This window comes from Anabas testudineus, chromosome 4, assembly GCF_900324465.2.
Source record: "Anabas testudineus chromosome 4, fAnaTes1.2, whole genome shotgun sequence".
NCBI classification, from domain to species: Eukaryota; Metazoa; Chordata; class Actinopteri; order Anabantiformes; family Anabantidae; genus Anabas; species Anabas testudineus.
In genome coordinates this window covers 3,767,255-3,787,622 of record NC_046613.1, presented here as the reverse complement: position 1 = coordinate 3,787,622, position 20,368 = coordinate 3,767,255, and the positions used below count along the sequence as shown (strand labels likewise).

The following is a 20,368-nucleotide window of genomic DNA, read 5'->3' as shown; positions in this document are numbered from 1 at the left end:
ACACACACACTGCGTTGGTTTGTATCTATGGATGACATTTGGACCAGCATACCCAGCTACACTGGCCAAAAAGAGTTCCCTCTGTGCTCCATAACGGTAGCTGCTTCCCTTTTTTAATGTAATCGCTTGTTTCTTTTGATGCGTGCTTCGGATTTGCATACATTTCTCCAAGGATAAATCTCACTCAAAGTCTGAGTTGGAGGCATAACATTTAAATGAGGCATGCACTCCCTTACAAAGCTCCCTATCTATTCTCTTGCAAATGATTGTGGTGGTGCAGCAGAGAGGAGAAGGAAAAGGGAGAGGAAGAGGAAAGCTTTTACTGGTTGAGAGGCACTGGCACACTCAGCCCCGCTGATTAATCTACTGGCTTCTGGAGCCCATGCTGTGTGCATTTACATATTTTCAAGCAAAGCGTTTGGAGTGAGATTTTGGCACAAATCTCCTCACCGGTGGATAAATGCAAAGAGATTTTAGAGGGTTCCCCTCCAGCTTATGTAAAGCCCTCTTTAAATGTGCTACATGCAAACATGACCCAGTAGTGCAGGAGATAGAGGGTCAGCCAGCTCATTTAGGTGTTCTGCTTAGGGGGAGGTGCGGGGGTTCATTTGCACATACAACCTTGAAAAATGTGTTTGTGTTTTATGTTTGTTTCGGTGTTGCCACATGCTCTTCTCTAAGAACTTTTCTGCATCTTTTAGCTTGTTTCCAAACCTACTACTGTGTTTAACCCTGTGTGGTTCAGGTTATTCTTGGTTTTCACTACTTTTTAATTGGCATTTATAATTCAACTAAAAAATTGTTTGTCATGTCAGTGTTTGGTATAATGTTTTAAGCACAATCTCTCCTGTGTGATTTTACAGTTATTTCTTCACTGACATGCTGTATTAAACATTGATCATAAAAAGCACACAAGAAACATAAAATCCAAAAAGAAAAAGTATTCAGTATATTATTCAAAACCACAAACATGACAACAAACATTTTTTTACCATCTCTTCCGACAACAACAAAGCAGAGCTATACGGAGAAATGCATTACCAATGAAATATAGGTACTATTTATCGCTATTTATTAGTTCTGTGGAACATTTATCACAACTCCAGTTTTAGTCGGCTTATCAACACCATTTTTTACATATAGAAAGTTTGAAGTCCAAACTTTCAACACAAATTGAAGTCAAGGTGATACTTGCTGTTGTCTTGCTGCTACGTTGTCTTAAATTGGTTGCGTAACTTGGATGCGCCGGCACGTCTGTCGACCGCAGGTGTTGCCGTCAACTTCATGGGCAGTTGTTTTAAAATCAATTCTGATAAATTAACTGAACACACAATATCAAATAGTCATTTAATCAATTTAAAATGTCCCACTGGTTTTGGGACAAGGGAAACGAGTGTGAACTTTACTTTAGTTTTAGGACTATGGCTCTCTTTGCAAACCACTATCCACTCTGCTGTTAAGATTATCTGGGCTCTAATCCATTCATAACTCTATTTGCAGACGGAAAAGACGAAACTTCAACAAGCAGGCCACAGAGATCCTGAATGAGTATTTCTACTCACATCTCAGTAACCCTTACCCCAGTGAGGAGGCTAAAGAAGAGCTGGCAAAGAAGTGTGCCATCACAGTGGCCCAGGTACACCACAGATCAGTAATAACCTGCACCCTACACCACCTGTAGGAAAATAACAGCGAACATTTTTTAATCTGAAGCAGCTGTGAGTGTCTTGGCAAGTAACCTAATTAGTCTTCTGACTGTCATGAGTACAGACAGCTCCTCTAATCTTGCAGTAGTACCTTTCATTGAGACAACAAAAGACTCACAGTATAAATATACCATGTCATAAGTTTTTAGTCTTGTGAATCAATCCAGACAATGCTATTTTTGACCAGTGTCTTTGTGTTTCTATTGAAGTAAGGCAAGCTAAAGACAGCACTGCTGTCATAGTTGTTATTTAATCATATGAGTGATTCTTCCAACAATAAACAGAGTACACAAAATCCAGAGCCGTAAAACGACATACAGCGCTGATTGTGACACAAGAATGGACATAGTAAATATCAATGTGATGAGTTGTTTTAGTAACTACTTATTTTTATTTGATAACATCACAAAATGTGTTTTGTATTACTGTTCAACCTATTATAGAATCAAAAAGTGAAACTTTTGAACTTTGAGCTAAAGTTAAACTATTCCTTGATTAATAAAGAATTATCAATAGGTTGTTTTCAGCTGTGAAAATTATTGTTTTAGCTGTATGTGGAAGCAATTAGCAAAGCAATCAGCCTCTGAAGATGAGCACTGCAGTCATTTGAGGCATGTGCAGTGCTGTGATGACTTCCTATAAATCTTACAGTAACTTAACGAACATTTGAAGACACTGAGATATCTGTGTCAATGATGCTGACAGGCACAAAGAGTAAAATATTTAGGCACCTTGTTTTTTGTTTTCATCTTTGCATTCTCAACTTGTTTCAGACCTGTGAGAATTGATAATAAGGAAAGCAATGACAACATCAAGGTAAACAGCAGTTTGTGTTTTGAATCCATCATTTGGGAATGGATTGTTTTCCCAATTGGTTTCATTAATTTATACCAAATGATTTGAGGATGCATCTGGGCCTGATTGTGGAAGCTGCTCAGAGGCTGAATGATTTGTAGAGTTTTCGCTTCTTGGCCATAATAAAGGATACTGTTTACCTTCTCTGTGTATTGGAAACTTTGCAGGATTGATTTGGTTTTCATTTTAATGTTGTTTATCATTAGCGCCGGGATTACCCCCCTGGCTTCATCTGGGAGTCCATTAGCCGTAATGGGCGTTAGCGGATGTTGACTGATTGGTGCTTGCGTGAGTTCTGATGATAGCTGCAGTCATGGTGACAAAATGAGACTGTTATTGGCAATCATTCCATTCTGGCACTAATGCAGATTCACAGCACCAGGCTATGTAGCCCTTACCTCTGACAGAGGCTCTCTGCAGTGTTACATATGCCATTAAGGCCATGCAAACGACACACTACCATGATTTCTTTGAAAGGATCTGTATGTTAAGATTTCATAAGAATTAAACTACATTCTCTTGTTTGTCTGCTCAGGTTTCCAACTGGTTTGGGAATAAAAGAATCAGATACAAGAAAAACATTGGTAAGTTCCAAGAGGAAGCCAACATGTACGCTGCGAGAACTGCCGTGAATGCGGCTAATGCATCCTCACATGGGAGCCAAGCAAATTCACCCTCAACTCCAAACTCTGCAGGTGAGACAGGAAGTCCCTGGCTCTGCTCAGCTAATAGACATGTACCTCGTCTCTGTGCATTACTACAACTAAGCAAATACTGCAGTATTTTATGTCAGTTTGAGGCTAATTTACTACTAACACTGGTGATCTGAAAGAATTAGGAGTAATAAAACGGCCGTTCTTGTACAAGGAACATGCCTATCACCTGGTAATGCACCATTATTATACTGAACACATTAGAATATTCCCCTTAACAAGTATAATATGCCTTCAGAGCAAAGCTGTGTCAGAGATTAGCCAACCTGAGCCCCATGCCAAGTCTCCATATCCTTACTGTCCTTTTGTCTTCATCTCAATTAATGAAATATCTTTTGTTCAACTCTGTGTGATCATGATGTTCTCTTGCACTTAAATTCAAAGCCTGGTGTTGTTCTATATTTTTCACATTGTCACAAAAGACAATAAGTCTAACAATTAATTGATCTTATTAGAAGTATGGCCTTGATACTAAATGACAGGAAAGGGAAGTCAGAAATCATTGAAGAACAAACAAACATGCAGTTATTTTTTAATTAGTAACATACCTAAAAATTAAGTAATAAGGCAGTGAAAATATAGAATAACACCAGACTTTTCTTTTAAAGCTACAGCCCAATATTTGAGAAATGTTTGTTTTTTGCTATCCTACTTTGTGTCTACGCTAACAGTCTCAAGCTGTCTTTGTACATTCTGTATGCAGTTTAACAAATTTAGAAAATGGAATTTATTCAATTTTTACAACATTTAGAAAGAGTGTTTTTCTTAGACAATGTTTTTTTTTTACATTTGAAGGAGGCTAGGCAACAAGCAGCTACATTTCTCACAATGGTGAACTGCCTTTTCAAATCTTTAGAAGCTGGTTTTACATGTAGCCATTACGATCACTATAATGCCTCGCCTGTGTCTGTGTTAGCTATTAAAAACCTCTCGACACCTCTTTGTCAGCTTATAGCCGCAGCTTTTCTGTCCTCGTGTGCTCTGGTTTCCTCTCGGCTCCGTTCCTCTGACCTAACAAAGCCCGCGTGGCTGCTAGCTAACCTTTGCATTGTGCTCCTCTGGGCTGCTTACCTTTGCTTGCTTTCTGTCTCTCTGTGATTCGATTGCTCCCTCTTTCCTTTCAGGTTCTGCTGGCTCTTTTAACATGTCAAACTCCGGAGATTTGTTCATGAGCGTGCAGTCTCTTAATGGGGACTCGTACCAGGGGGCTCAGGTGGGAGCCAACGTGCAGTCGCAGGTAGGGCATTGAGCGGTGGAGCGGATTCAGTGCATCAAGGAAGTAGTCACTTAACTTTTTCCACATTATGTTACAGCCTTATTTCAAAATGGATTTGAAGTTTGAAGTGCAATTTTATTTTAAATTAAAGAAACTAAATCACATGTAAATAACTATCCACAGCTTCAAGCTTGGCACATCGATTTTGGGCAGTTTCTCCCATTCTTCTTTGTAGTACCTCTCAGGTTCCATGAGGTTGGATAGGGAGCGTTGGTAAACATCTATTTTCAGATCTCTCTGGTTCAAGTCTTGGCTAGAGCCAGGAATATTCACAGAGTAGTCCTGTAGCCACTCCTTGGTTATCTTGGCTGTGTGTTTAGGCTTATTGAAAGATGAACCGTCGCCCCCGTCTGAGGTCCACAGTGCTCTGGAACAGGTTTTCATCAAGGATTTCTCTGTACATTGCTGCATCCATCTTTCCCTCAATCCCATCTAATCTCCCAATTCCTGAAAAATATCCCCACAGCATGATGCTGCCCCCACCACGCTTAACTGTTGGTATTGTATCTGTCAAAGTGACCATCCGGTTCTTGGTCACATCCCTGACTGAGTCCCTTCTCTTTTTACCGGGTGGTCTGCTCTAGGAAGAGTCCCAATGGTTCAAAACATCTTCCATTAACAGATGATGAGGGCACTGTCAATGCTGCAGATATTTTTCAGTACCCTTCCCCACATCTGTGCCTCGATACAATCCTGTCTCAGAGGTCTACAGATAATTCCTTGGATCTTATGGCTTGGTTTGTGCTCTGACATGCATTGTTAACTGACAGATAGACAGGTGTATGCATGCATGCACTCCAATCAAGAATCTAGAAACAGCTCAAGGGTGATCAGTGAAAAAAAAACAGGATGCACCAGAGTTCAGTTTAGAGTATCATGGTAAAGGCTATGAATACTTACTGTATGTACATGTGATTTTTGATTTTTTATAAATTGGCAAAGATTTCAAACAAACCTATTTCAAATTGTCATTAAGAGGTATTGTTTATAAATTTTTTTAAAGAAAATAATGAATTTATTCCACTTTGAAATAAGGCTGTAACAAACATAACAAAATGTGGAAAAAGTTCAACACTGTAGATACTTTCTGGATGCACTATAACAGGGGGTCAGGCACACCACCTTTCCAACAGATTTTTTTCCTTGCCCAATTTTGTGACTTGCCATATACAGGTATAACAAATATAGTTTAACAATCCTTTAAATCCTTTTAAAATAGGTATGAGATACTAGCAATAGCTTGATGGAAAGAATTTTGATTAAAAAAAGTCAACACAAGTAATTCAGTTAAAAAAAGTAGATGTATAAGTAGAACTTGATTTTTTGTCAGGATCTGGTTTAACAAACTGCCACAAATGTAGCACATTATTCAAGCAACTTCAGTCTATTTATTAGATGTGACAGCAACATTAACACGGGCGGTGTCCATCTTGGAAAAGTGTGTGAGTGCTCCCAAGCTGGAATACAACATTTAGACGTTGTTCCCCTGTGAAACAGATTGAACTTCCTTTTCAATCAATGCAAACACAAACACCATAAACATCACCATTTCATCCCAATGGGGATGAAATTAACCAACTTAATTAGACCTAAATACAACACAGCACCTGTGCTTTCTCTGCTATAGCAAATCAAAATGACTACACATGCTTGTAGTGGCACCACTGTGTAGAGCTTCTTCTAGTCTCTAGGGAGGTATATTTCTCATGTGTTCAACATGTGAACTGTTTCAATACAACCAGCAAAACGCAAAAGTTTCTTTTTGTTTGATTGGACCTTGATGTCTCCAAGGATATGCTACGTGCAGAAGTATACTCTTGTTCTCTCTTGTTGTCTTGTCATCCCTCTGTTTTTTTCTTGTGCATCGCTCGTGTTGACTCTGACCTTGCTATGTTTGTTGTTTCCGAATGTTTCAGGTGGATACCCTTCGCCATGTTATCAGTCAGACAGGCGGATACAGTGAAGGACTCACAGCCAACCAGATGTACAGTCCGCAGGGCATCAATGTAAGGATTCTTTTTTTTCCCACTCTTCCCAATTATTTCAAACCCATAGGGCTCAGAATGCCACTTAGTAGGACTTGTCTCTGCTCCATGGTCACCTAGTTGATTGCTTCAGTATCGCTTGCGCCATGGGCAGCATGCTGCCCAGAATACGTGGGCATGGGGCCGGCCACGCACATGCAGAGCTGCCGTCTGAACCTGTCATGTTAGATCAGGTCTGGCGTAGCACCTGCAGCCACGTATGGTCAGCCGTGAGCCAACACACAGGTGACACCTCGTGCACTGGACTTTAAATTCCTCTGCCCATCTGACCCATGATTAGCAACCCGGGAGCTAGAAGCACCCATTAATGCCTTCAAGGAGGCGCTTCTGTCCTGCTAAAAATAAAAAGCCATGCCCCCGGAAACAACTCCTCGTGTGCTATAGGGGTGTGTTACCCTCATGTTTGTATTGGATTGCGGCAGAGTTTGGGTATAGAAGTGGGGGTTGCAGAGGAGGGCACGAGGGAGGCGGGGGGTGGGGGGTTGCTAGCTGGCGGCTGCAAACAGTAGGGAAATTCACAGCGACAACCCGTGTCGTAAAGGGGAAAATTGATAAGACAGACACAAGGAGAGCAGAGTGTGGACTTGGGACAGCAATCCAAGTGCATTGCTCAGATCATGTTCCTGCCACACTAATGGCCCTGACAGCGAGCCACGCTCAGAGGACGAGGATGGTCACAGCCGCGGCTGGGTTCCTCCACTGTCATTGTTGTGCCTCAGTGGCCATATGATAATCAGATGAAACATCTCCCGCATAAAAACATGTATGTGTATTCAAATAAGCTTCCTGGCTGCTCTGAGCGCATCCCACAGCCAGCTGTGCTAACCCTGAGAGGCTGCTAACGTATTCAGGCCCTGTTCTTTCTCAGTCCTTTGACCTCACAGATACGGTTCTCCTTGGACGCCTGCTTGCTCTACCACATCTTACACTGCCACAATATGCTGTGTTATTCACTTTTATACCCTGTAAAGAAGCCTTGCAATGCATAATGTAAGAGCAGGATATCTGTCTGCCAGGTTGTTTGCCTGTGATTTATGTAGCTGAGGCTAGTAGGTTTCATATTTTGGCTCTTCACCTGAATTTTTTACTGAAGTATGTGCACTTCAGACTTGTTTGATCAAATATTTTTGCAACCGGTTATTTTTTGTCAGAGCTGTTAATCTTGAATTGTTCATAATAAATATCTAAGGGTTGTCAGCTTTTCTGGTCCCAAAATTCAGAGCATACGTAGTTCTAAATAGATTATACATTTAATGTTTTTTTTTTTAATCATACATCGAAAATGTCAATACCGTACATCAGACGCAGGAGTCCCTTGCAACTGCGGTGAACCAGAGAAATTCTGTCTTACTTTTGCTGTTAATTAAATATATGCACAGTCTGTATCCAGGAAACAGTTTTCAGACATCTAAGGACTGATTTTTTGAATGAAGAGTGGAACAAATGAGAGTTAAAGGAAAATGGGTTTTCTGAAATAAAAAAAATAAAAAAGACTGGATAATGAGTGAGCAGATACATAATGCATGCTGTGGATGATTACAGCCGTAATTACAGTTTTGAAACAGGCAGAGTGTCACTAAAGTCAGACATTTTACAGTCTGACCCCTCCACTTCTGATTACACACCACTGTCTGCTGCCTTAAATAACAGGCTCTGAAATGAAAGGCTGTCGAGGACCATTTCCAGTTTTTCTGATGGTTTGAAATTTACTATTAATATCCTAAATGCTCTTTAACAGGCCTGTCTCTGGGAGTGTCAGCATCATAATTAGTGTATATGGTGTTGATTGGACTTTTGTTTCAAAGGCCTTTTTATACAATTTCCATATTATTCATGTTAGTTAAAATGTTTATTTCAAATCACAATCTTGTTAAACTTGCCTTTTCTTCTACGAATGTTAGTGTGCAGCCTATGATCATGTTAAGGACAGTAACTCTTCATATCTGTTTGGTTGAAAAAAATGTTTTTGTCAGGTATATTCTGAAATATTTGAGCTATGTAAGCATTTCCTCCAGTCCAGGAGGCAATTTGGCTTAAGGCTGTGCGCCCAGCCTTCCATCCCATCCCACATTCATGCACTACCTTAGCCTCAGGACGTGCATTTTGTGTACCTCAGTGTGTTGACAACGCTGCACTGAGTAATGAATATGAACATAATAAACTTACTCCACTTCTCTAAATGTTTCTTTGTTTTGTTTTCTTTCTTCAGGCAAATGGCGGCTGGCAGGATGCCCCGACCCCCTCATCAGTGACTTCACCCACAGAAGGACCCGGAAGTGTTCATTCTGACACCTCCAACTGATCCTCTGCCCCATTCTTCAAACACTGCACCCCCAGACACATCTCCCAAAACTTGACCTTTAACCTCATCAGGACTGGGCGTGACATACTCATATGTCGTCACACAGCGGGACAGTTTTGTGGTCCGGGATGATGTTTTCACCATTACTGACTTTTCCTATCTGGACCACCTCTACGCCGTTATCAGCCTGCATATGGGACTCATATCCACACTTCACAGTTTGTACAGTTTCCACTTCATGTCCATATTGCCTCTTTCTATTTCTCTTACATTATATATTCACACAATAGGCACAGTTAGCACTATATTGCCCCACGTCTTGTAAATTCAAACGCTTTCACACTACCTCTATTCGAAATAATAAAACAATTCAAATGCTTCAGTTTTACAATTTTTTATAATTATAATTAGAATTGTATTGTTCACTCTACCATGCCCTGTCATTACACCTCTTGTTTTTATTATGACATTCACAAATTTGTTGTTTATCTATAGTGCCAAAGTTCAACCCTGGAGGTGAATTTTGCTAATGTTATATTGCATACTTTTCCATGTTGTTTCCTTACATTTGACATGTAATTCTTTAGTCCAGTCCAATCATCTTTATCAGGCAACATAAAATACGGCATTCTGCCTCAATTCATATAGTTTGTATTCTACAACAGACAGTGACATACAGTATATGGTATTTTAGTGCCATGTTGTATGACAATAATGCAATGAATTCACTCATTCAGCTTTTTCACACGCAAATAACAAATTTACTGCGACTTATAAGATGAATTGCTGTGGTTATAACACACAGGTTAGCTGCAAAAAACTTTTTTTTTTTAATTGGCCTGAAAAACTAAATCAGTAGCAATTATAACATGCAGATACAGATTAAAGCACAATAATTTGTAATGATTGAATGAACGCAATGGGTAAAAGAGAAAACTACGCAAATAAAAAGTTTTAACCATGGTAGTGATGTGTAGAAACAAAGAGTGTACATATAGTACATTACCAGAAATGGTCAGTATGTATCAGTGAGATCAGTATAGCCAAATACTGCTGGTAACCAAATCCAAAACTGTATTTCTTATATTAGGTATCATGTCATTGAAACTTATTTTATGTCATTGCTCATACTCTACACTTTATGGAAAATGAAATATTGGCCTCTTAAACCCGGCAATGCAATGGGCTATTTTGAGCACAGGATTGATTTTTGTGTTTGCAATTGAAATTAAATTATTTGCAGCAAGAATTTCTCTGCATAATATACTTCATGCGCATGCAAAAAAGAACAAAAAATCACTTTCTGAGCCCCAAATCTGCCATTGTGAGCTCAGGATCGAGGCACAAATATATCACCATGTACAAACAGTGCTGAACAACTGTTATTTATTCTGTAACCCCTGTTCTCTGAAAACTTTAGAGAGAAACTGGTTATATTTCCATTACTCCGGAGTCTCTTCACTGATTTTAATTTTTAACGCAATATCCATCAACACAAACCAATCCAAAATGTGAACTTAACCTGGATTTGTGACCTTTGTTGTCTGTACTGTAGTATGTGATCAAACATATATACACAATTCCAATAGTCCCCAATGAGATAGCAGCATTTACATACTTTGATACCAAAAAAGTGGCAGAACTTTTATCTTCGACATAGGGATCAGCTTTATCTACATTTAGTTTTTCCTCTTTTTGTAGGTTTTATTATCTATGGTACTAGTGAGCACAACATGATGCTCCAGTACTTCAGTAATTGTATTCAAAGCCAAAAAAAATACAGTTGGAATACAGTAGTGTTTATATAAATGAAATGGAAACAAATACCCTGATGGCACACAAATCCAGATGATGTTTGGATACATTATTATGTCTCCATTTTGTGAATAAGTCATCATTTGTTTTTGTTTTCATATTATTTTGCTTTGCAACAGGACTATGTTTCTTTTTTTTATGCTATCATATGTGAATTAGCCCAAGAATGCTCTATATACAGTATGTAGATATGCACCTTTACTCTTCTTTTGCATCTTTGAATTTGGACAGTAGCCATTTTAACGCAGCTCGATGGCGTTCCTGACAGATTTACGCTGGAATCCTTTTTATTATTTTGTACTCAGAGCACCAATGTAAGCCGGCCTCCAAGATGCCTACTGTCCGAATGAAGGTGACGTGAAAAGTTAGCGTTAACATTGCCCTCTGGTGTTTTTTTTTTTTTGTTGTTTTTTTTTTAGCTTAACCGAACCCTCAGAGAAAACACAAATCAATCCGGAGATCCCAGTCAGTCACGAAATAGCCTGGAAGCCACATGTATTTTTTCAACAGTTGTGTGTGTTTTGTATTTATTACACATGTATGAAGTCATGGATGTTTCAGAGCTACAGTGTGAAGGTCAGTCACAGCGTGATTACACCAAACCAACTCATTTAGACCATTCGGAGCAGCTCCTCCTCGACTCATCTGCTCAGTATTACAGTTGAGGGGCCGAGCACCATTCAAGTGATACACAGACCCTGCCTCAGTCGTATCTTCTGAAGTCATTGGAGTGAATTGACAGCACTGGCCATGCAAGGCAAACACAAGGATTGTTTTTTGCACCCTTCAATAAAAAAAAAAGGCTTAACTCTACTTTTCACATTGCCTGTCAGATATTATCGAAGCTTCATGTAATGATGCTTTTTAGTTTTTGAATATAAAAGGAAAAGAGACATGAAAAGAAAAATGAACAATTTGTAAAACATAAAATGTTTTATTTGTTGCATGTCTTTTTGTTCTTCAATAAAATAACGTACTGCAGTGTTTTGAATGTTAACTTCTTTTTTATAAGGATTTCAGAGTGAAATCGTGGAGCCTTTTTTTGACAGGTTTTAACTTTTAAGATCTCTGCGTATGTAAAAAGGTATCAAATGGGAATAAACTATTGTCTTTTTAATTCCAATTCAAAACCTGTTTTCTGTGGAGAAAAATAGCCGAAAGGTGTAGGTTTTATGGTCTCTTAATTTGTACTGGCAATGCGTATCCCAAATAAATAGTTTCTTTTGTTGCATAAATTGCCGTTTTTTGTCATTTCTCATCATCAACACTCCCGTTCTGATTGGATGTTTTTTTCCACCGTACATTTGTGTGTTGTTTCTCCTCCAGACTTTTGTAACAGGGTCAGGGTCAGGAGTCACTGTAGGATACAAGTTTACACATTGTAAACCTGTCAGTCCAACACCTCTGGATAACATGCACGTCTCACTTCCAACTATGCTACGGCACGCAGGCCTTTTTTATCACCAACATAGTGCTGGAGCTCGGCTGAGCTGCCCAGGGTGTGAAGGGGATATTTTTGCAGTTTTCGAAGTGAGTGAAAGCTGTGCGCTCCTGGCAGACAGACGCCTCCTCCACCAAGGCTCCTCAACCTCCCCACCCCCCTCCTCACCCTTCCCCACACCCAGCGCTTCCTCCAAGGCATGGTTAATGTGCATTCCCCGAAAGAGGCGGAATCCACACTTATCTCTCTCCTCCAGATAAACCAGACAGGATGTCTGATTCTGCTCCTCCAATTCATCTGGAAGAGAAAAAAAGAGAAGGAAGAGGTTGAAACATTAACTTGTAGATTAGGAAAAAGGTTCCCAGGAGCATCCAAAATCAGAGAGCGTGACAGAGACTGTGGGAGTGACATATGCAAACATGATCAAATGTAATTACATGGAGAAGCCTCCTTGTTTCTATCAAAGGGCTCCTTTTAGCCACTGTTTGAGGAATGAAAGGCAAGAAGTGCTGGACGTGTATAATTTATTCATGCGCTCCTACAAACCAAAAGCCATTGTGAGGGTGATTTAGTCATTACATGGTGAAAAGGTGTAAATCCCATTCTGAGTAAAATCAGCGTAGGCTCCATTGAATTTCTGATTCCTGTGACAAATAGACTGGACAACGTGCCACACCGTGACGAATGCTGTGCCGGTTTTTAAGGAGACTACGCTGATCATTAGCTTTTTTTATATGGGGTAAGGATGCAAATCCAATCAGCAACAGAATCAGGAGATTCTCGAGTCACCATAAAAAAAAAAATCACAATATTTTCTTTTCCTGATATTTTATTAAAAAAAAACATGTTTAAAAAACCATTCAGTTAGCAGATGCTAATATTTTGATCTACTCTTTGATTTGATGACTTGCAAGTGAAAAGGTGCCAGTCAAATGTAGTTATTTAAATGTTGTTAAAGCTACTTTAACTATTACTTTAAAGCTAATTCTTCCCATAGGTCACAGCAGGACAGATTTAACTGCAATTAGTGATGGCTGAATTTCATTTAGGCGCTTCACCGTCAGGGTCCTGGCATTGTGTGCTGCCACAGTTATAGTTTACTGGAAAGCATGAAGAGAACTGCTTTGTTACTGGTAACACCTGTGTTTTATCTACTGTAGCAAAGAGGATCTGTATCTGCATGTTCAGACTGAATCTGATGTACTGTACTGTGCTGTATGGACTATCTGAGAATTTGTCTGTTGTAGTGTTTCAGTGTTTTAGTGTTATTCAGTATTATGGAGCTTAGTATTTTGCAGATCCTGTCCTACGCCCTTCTATTAAATTTTCATTTCCAAAACAACCTCTTCCTCTTGGTGCTGTTGGGTCTAAACGTCTTTTTCTTGATTTTCAACACCGTACACCAGTGATGACCAACTGACAGCTCATGGGTCTAAAAGAAACAATCCACACAACCACCAGTAAAGTAAAGTAAGTTACATCAGCCCACACAACATGTCCTAGCACCACCATCTTGGGGGATGACATTTTTCTTTTTAGTGCCATTCCAAAGGTATTTGGTACAAATATTCATGTACCCCAGAGGATGAATCTTAAATGTTTCAGAGATGTATCGAGCACTCACATCATGTATTGTAATTATTTTTGGTGAATCCCTGAGTAGTGCCATCATGAGATGGACATTTGTGCTTATAAGTGAAACGTCTCAACAACTATTGAATTTATTACCCTGACATTTGATCCAGACGTTCATGTTCTACTCATGATGAATAATGACGTCTTTGTTCATAATTTAATTTTTATGGCTCGACACCTACTAAAATCCAAGATAGGGGCTGAGGTGCACAGCTAATTTTTTTCCTGGGCCACTTAGTGAGTTAATCTGCCCCTGGTTGCCCATCAAAGTAGCCACAAGAGGCTGCGCAGGTATTGGTGCTCGGATTGCATCACAGTCACGACAGAAGAGAACCAGAACAGAAAAATATTTTGTCACATTACATTTTCGTCCATTCCAAAAGTGGAAAAGTAGCCGTCACATCTGCCACTCTTACGTTTAAAGACGAGGACAGTAATACATGTAAAACAAAAGCACGTTCGTGTTTTGTTTGGCCTGATCCTCATTAGTCCATCTCAGTCTCCTTATCGTTGGAGCTTCATATCAATCATCTTCAACCTGTTCACACTGCATGTGGCGCGTACAGGCACATTCATGCTCAGGGCTCCTGTTTAAATCAATGACAATAACGAGGCTCATAAAAAGGCCGGCTTTATTAACAACGCATAATGTGCATCAGTTACATCGATGCCTGGCCGCATTATGCACACACACACACACACACACACACACACACACACACAGCAAGGCTACACACATGTGCCTGAGGGAAGGGCTACTGAAGCAGACGATGCAAGGTCTGAGGTCTGAGGGCACGACATAATGGAGAGGCTTTGTCTCAAGGAAATCCTCTGCATTAATAAGATGAAACAAGTCTTCTTCCCCGCTGATAGATCTCATATAAACCACGCTGATGACATGAATAAGTGCAACTCCACAGACTAAAATGTTCTGCAGGAATAGGGTCAAGTTATTAGTGACTGTGGGTGTGTTCCAGTCAGTGTTGCAGATTTCAGATTTGGAAACCGTTCAGTTTGGCAAAGACTTTGCTGCTGGAAAGCCTCAGTCTCGTATTGCCTTTACCACCCACAGATCTTTAATGAATTCCTCTGATCCCAACTTTCATAAAGAAGACATTTGGAAAAAATTTCACAGATCAGTGTGCGTCATCTCAGCCTTTCAAGTTATTTCAACCGTGGAACATTTGAATAAGAAGCTGCCGTGTATTTGAGCATTTGGGGTGTGGGAGTTTATGTCTGTAAAGTGTTTCTTTATATTTGCCTAAAGCTTCCATAATGAGAGAGATATGGACCTTATCATGTTCTTCAATTATAGAGAAAAAAAAAAACCTTTAAAACTCTGCCAGGAGATGCTCTTATTAAAGTGGCAAGAAAGTTATCTCTCCAAAACACGGATCAAAAATGAAACAAAAACATTTTTTCCACTGTTGATCCAGGACATTTGGGTACAGTGCTGCTGCAGTAATTATCACTCCTCACATCCAGCTACAAAAAGTGGGATCATTCATGTCAATTCTCGTGCAGCTCATTTGTTTTTGGGTTTGGCTTGTCTGTGTTTTCATCTTCTTAAATGTTTTCAGTGCATTTCGGTGTATGTATGAAGTAACTCGGCATATTTGGTCACTGCCGTGTGTGATTTAGAGGGAAATCCTGTCTTTTCAATAGATAGCAATGCTGATTAAGTTGTCACGATGGATTTATGTCTGGCAAAAAGTGGCCAGCTACTCCTGCTCTGTGCACCCTTCTATATAGTGCATATTGTAATTTAGGAGGCAGCTGTCATATTGATTCTTCCCATTATCCCCTGTGTACAGTGAGTCTCAGAGTCAGCCCGAATGCCCTGGAATGTGGCTGTAACACCTCTCTCTGTCTCACACATACAAGCTTGAATTATAATTCTAAATTAGCATTCAGAAGTGTGGTCAAAACAGACGGTGGATTGAGAAAGATTTCTTTAACAGCCCTTGTCAGGTCTAGTGCTTCCCATCTGTGAAACACTGCTGACCCCTCATGGTCTACTGATTTGAGGTGTCTTAGAAAAGCTGAGAGGCCTGAGTGACACTCAGTGACAGACAAATCAGTTGTAAGGTTATAAGTCATAATGGTTTTAATGCTAATTACTTGACACCTCACATGAAAACTCTATGACACAGAATACTTGTACACACGTTTTCTGTGGTTTAGTAATTTCTGAGATGAGGTGAGGATATGGAAAAAGTAATATTCTGATCCTGCTTCACACACGTCTACTGTTTGACGTTTTTGGTTTACTAGGGCAGCATGAACATGCACGTTTTACGATGAGAAGGAAATTAATATTGTAGCTGCCAATCCAAAGGAGACAACAACTGTCAGGAGGAAACGGTGCTGCTGCGACAGCGGGGTCGGGCCAGTGTTAGTGTGACATCACTGCAGGTGCTTCACAGTTACTGCAATTCAAATCACTTCCTGCATCTACTGATCTCAAGTCCATATGTCCAGAAAACCAGTGTCGAACATGTCATGGAAGATGTATTACGGATGAGAGAAAGCTCCGCAGAACACAAAAAGAACGTACACAGTACAATCATTTCCCTTTTTTAGAAGCATTCATAGCATATCAGTATTAATATGCAACATAGAGAATGAACATATGTTCACTTACACAACCAAACTACAAAACTGAAACTTTGAAGAATTGTCTATAAAAAGATATAAACTGTAACGTTGGGCCACAGTTTAGTGGAAACCTCTCATCAACCTTCCTGAGAGTTGCAGGATGTCGCCCGTTAGGTCTTTGTTTATAATTTTGACTTCATCTGTGAACGCAACTGTGACCTTGTGCAGCTTTGAGCTGTCTCAGCAGAGCGTCGGACCACGGCGGCTGACGCAGCGAGACGTCTGCCTGTTTGGGGACAGAGGGTGTATGTAGGTCAGCCACGGGCCTGCATGCTGTGACAGCAGTGCGGCCACTGTGCTGTGCAACGGACAGGGATTGGAGTGGACAGAGAGAGCCAGTGTGGAGAGAGGGCCCCCCTCACACGTCAGCACCGATACTTCCTCATTTCCCCCCTTAAACACTTTGACATTATCAGGCCACACAGAGCAATGTCCACCCTCATTATTCTCACCTTTGGTACTGTAGCAAAATGGGCAGAGCAGGAGAAGAAACGGGCACAGATACTGAACAGACCTCAGATCATAGAGCATGTCTGAAATGTTGGGATGGTCACTTCATGGTTACAGGCTCATTCATGTGGGGACTGTTGAGGAGGATGTTCAAACCCAACAAGGTTAAAGTTTCTACAGAGCTGTGCAAACAGCTAACAAACCACTGCTACAGTTCACCTGTTTAATATGTAGATCATTTTGAACATGTCTACAACCATCACTTTACACAGCACAGTACACAGAGAAGCCAAGTCTTCATTGAGGTAGTTCTTTTAATCCATCTTTATTGAAAAAGTGTCAAGAGTACAGTCTCCAATACAAGATATTGTGATTCTTTACATGGTGATTTATTGCCATCTAGTGGCTGCCGTCTTGTACCAAAACAAAAAAATCAAAACAGACTCCAAGGTGTTCACAAACAGCAACACTATGCCTGACATAATGTTCATAGTTTCAGAGTGAACAAAGTAACAACTTCTTAGAAGCTGTTCCACTGCATGGACTGTGAATGTTCCTTCAATAAGTACTGAGTTCATCGGTTGTAAGGATGCATTGACCCAGATGCTGATTTGATGTTTGTCTTGATGCTGCTTGGCATTTTTCCTGATAAAAAAAAGCGGGGAGAGAAAAAAAAAAGAGCCACTAAATACAGTCATACATACATATAAAGGCTGTTAATGTTAACAGAAAAGTCAATTTGGTCTTTCCAGCAGAAAGCTCACTTTACAACAAGTTAGGAACATGTGAGTTAAAGTGCTGTGTAGTTCAAAGCGGTGCCATTTTAACTAATGAAAACATTATTTTATATGTCTCCTCAGGGATCTACAGAGCTCAGCACATATCAACAACCATTAGTCATTACAACCCATTAAATATGAGGCTAGTTTGAGATAGATGTCTGCCGTCCTGGAAATGGACAGTTAAGATCAAGTTTATTCTCACCCTCACTGTATAAAACATTTATTTTGTATGATTTGATGTTATGTGTGTACATGCGTGTGTGTGTGTGTGTGTGTGTATATATACATATTTATTTTTTATTTATTTGTTTTTTGCCTTCGCTTTAAATTAAAGCATATTCTGCTTACTGTCAGCATTAAAGAGTTCAGAATAAGTCATCTGGAGGAGTTCTGTAGGAGCAGGTTGACCAAGACCAGAAAGTGAAAACTCAATTTCAATTTTTTGAATTTCAATTCAGAGTCTCATCGGGTTACTCAGACTATGTGATTAAAATTCTTGGTCACCCAGCTCCTCCAGGTAAACTCCTGATGATGAAGAATTTTACCTAGAAACAGAGTAATGTGTATTTCTTGTTCAAACATTAGGTTACTGTCTTTGTCCTTGTTGCTTCACCCTCATATTTGTTAACGCTACTAAGGACATTGTTTTCTTTGCTTTAGCTGCACACACACCGGTCAAATACTAACCTAGCTCTCCAGGTCTCCTACCTGGCTGTCCTTGCTGCTGTTGAGCCACAGGTCCTCCCATACCCGCTTGCTGGTTTGAACCACCCCCAATGGTGACCTGCTGTAAGGTTGGACCACTACTCATCATGGGCCCTTGTCCTGGGTGTCCAGGTGCCACTGGCCCCGGAGGTCTACATTTGGAAAGCCCTTTCCCAAATGCAACAGCTCCAACCAGTGCGTTAGTGTCAGCGGGGTTGAAAGACGGTTTGTTCTGTCTCACTGCTGGAAACATTAAAAAAATATATAAAAGTAAACACATTTACTTTTATACAGCAGCTGACAAAACCCTGTTCCATGAAAGTTCGAGCTACCTGCACTTTCTGCATCTCTGTCCTCACGAGGATTGTTCAGCTTCTCCAGCAGATTGGAACACAGCTTATTTAACGTCTGGATCTGCTTCTGTTGAGACAAATATAACCAGAAGAGTTTAAATTACGTGAAATACTCTTGAGATTGTCATAATATTAACATCATCAATCCACTCCCCCCTTACAATCATTAACTGACCTGTGCCACTTCTGGGCCTATTCGTGCTGCCTCTGCACTCAGCTGTTTCTCCTGCTCCTCCACCTCTGGATCAGGCTTGGTCCTCAGGTAGTCTGGTACAATCTCATGGCTGAACACAGGGACACGCTGCTCTGTTAGTTTCTGTGGGGGGCAAGCAGAACTGAAGCTTTAAAATAAATAATTAAAAAGAAAAAAAAAAGATGTCAGCAGACTGTCATCAGGTGGCTCCTGATACTTACGGCCAAATCCTCATCTCGGTCTGGGGACAGAAGCAGAGGTATTATAACCTGGTTGCGAAAGGATGGTGTTTTCTCGTTCTTCAGCAGCTTATTGATAGTGTTGAGCTGACCAGACAGAAGAGCAAAGTTGTCCAAAACAGACGGCCTGAAAGAGATATATAGGCATAACCAGAAAAAATAAAACATTACAGACGCACAATTAGATATTGAATTGATAAGTGTAGAATTTTCCTTGTGGACAAAATGAATTATAATATTATATTATATCACTTTTCCTGGTACAGCTATGCCAAGCATGAATTCAACTTAAGGTTGAAAAAAAGGAAAGACAATACAATACTTCTGTTATATTTATGTACTAATCTAGTTAAATGTCTCTTTGACACTGTGGCTGAGGTATGGGGACTTTTTGGAAGCCGTCGACTTAGTTCAATAAAATGTCCAAAGGCTCAACACAATGAAATGTCAATAAGATTATAACAGTGTAGTTTAAAGTACTGATGTAGCGTTAGCTAGCTAACTAGACCTAAAGAACACTGTTAGTTCATATAAACCGATAGAGACTTGCAACACAAATCTACTGCCCTGTAATCAAACACTTTACTTGCCACGTTAATCGTTCGTATTCATTTTCCAGCTTGCAGATGAAACTGTGAAGAGCGTTTTTGACGTGAGCCACCCGAGAAATGAGAGACTCCACCGACGCCTCCAGCTGCTTCTCTTCTCGCTGCTAAAACAGAGATAAAAACACAACGTTAAACCACACACTTCACACACACACACACCAGGCCACGATAATAACTACAGCAAAAAATGTTGCTTTTGTTGTTGATGTTGAACAATCAACGCTTATCCACAATAGTATTAGCTAATTTAACTTCACCCTACAATAACGTTGGCTTCTTTGTTATGCTAAGCTAGCTACCTTATGGCTACCTTATGGGCAAACGGTAAGGTTGGCTAACGTTGTCTAGTTACTGCCAAATATCTTTACATAGGTGTACCAAACCGTGAGAATGGAAGAAGAAGAAGAATATATATTAAAGTTAAAAAATTACCTGCATTGTTGAACTACAAGCTAACTTGGCAACAAAAATTAATCCATCGAAATTAGTCAATAGACGAATGCTTCCGGTGCACCGCTGTCAAAATAAAAGCACGCGTAAACTGACGAAGTTTACTTTTCACTACACAGGAAACGACACACAGGGAAACCCG

At 40.1% G+C, this 20,368-nt stretch overlaps 2 protein-coding genes across 6 annotated transcripts in view; one reads left to right on the top strand and one right to left on the bottom strand.

Moving 5' to 3' along the window:
• Positions 1 to 11,947, top strand: part of LOC113152800 (pre-B-cell leukemia transcription factor 1) — a 53,662-nt gene extending 41,715 nt beyond the window's left edge. Inside the window, exons 5-9 of one of the 3 annotated variants that reach the window (XM_026346247.2) lie at positions 1,501 to 1,636; positions 3,097 to 3,145; positions 4,399 to 4,511; positions 6,467 to 6,556; positions 8,805 to 11,947. In XM_026346247.2, coding sequence (XP_026202032.1) covers positions 1,501 to 1,636; positions 3,097 to 3,145; positions 4,399 to 4,511; positions 6,467 to 6,556; positions 8,805 to 8,897 — 481 coding nt within the window. In that variant the 3' untranslated portion in view covers positions 8,898 to 11,947. Of the gene's footprint in view, positions 1 to 1,500; positions 1,637 to 3,096; positions 3,257 to 4,398; positions 4,512 to 6,466; positions 6,557 to 8,804 lie in introns of all 3 variants that reach the window. The other 2 variants (XM_026346246.2, XM_026346248.2) reach the window with 2 other exon arrangements.
• Positions 11,948 to 17,203: 5,256 nt separating this feature from the next.
• med8 (mediator complex subunit 8) lies at positions 17,204 to 20,350 on the bottom strand. 3 transcript variants are annotated; one of them, XM_026343717.1, is made up of 7 exons: positions 20,209 to 20,350; positions 19,759 to 19,880; positions 19,151 to 19,295; positions 18,912 to 19,052; positions 18,716 to 18,803; positions 18,366 to 18,626; positions 17,204 to 17,541 (listed from the first exon to the last, which is right to left on the bottom strand). In XM_026343717.1, the coding sequence occupies exons 1-7, from the start codon at positions 20,212 to 20,214 to the stop codon at positions 17,471 to 17,473; spliced, it is 834 nt and encodes a 277-aa protein (XP_026199502.1). In that variant the 5' UTR covers positions 20,215 to 20,350; the 3' UTR covers positions 17,204 to 17,470. The 3 variants fall into 3 exon arrangements, with proteins under 3 accessions (XP_026199502.1, XP_026199519.1, XP_026199510.1); XM_026343734.1 differs by having other exon boundaries at positions 18,387 to 18,626; XM_026343725.1 differs by having other exon boundaries at positions 18,366 to 18,623.
• Positions 20,351 to 20,368: the final 18 nt, after the last annotated feature.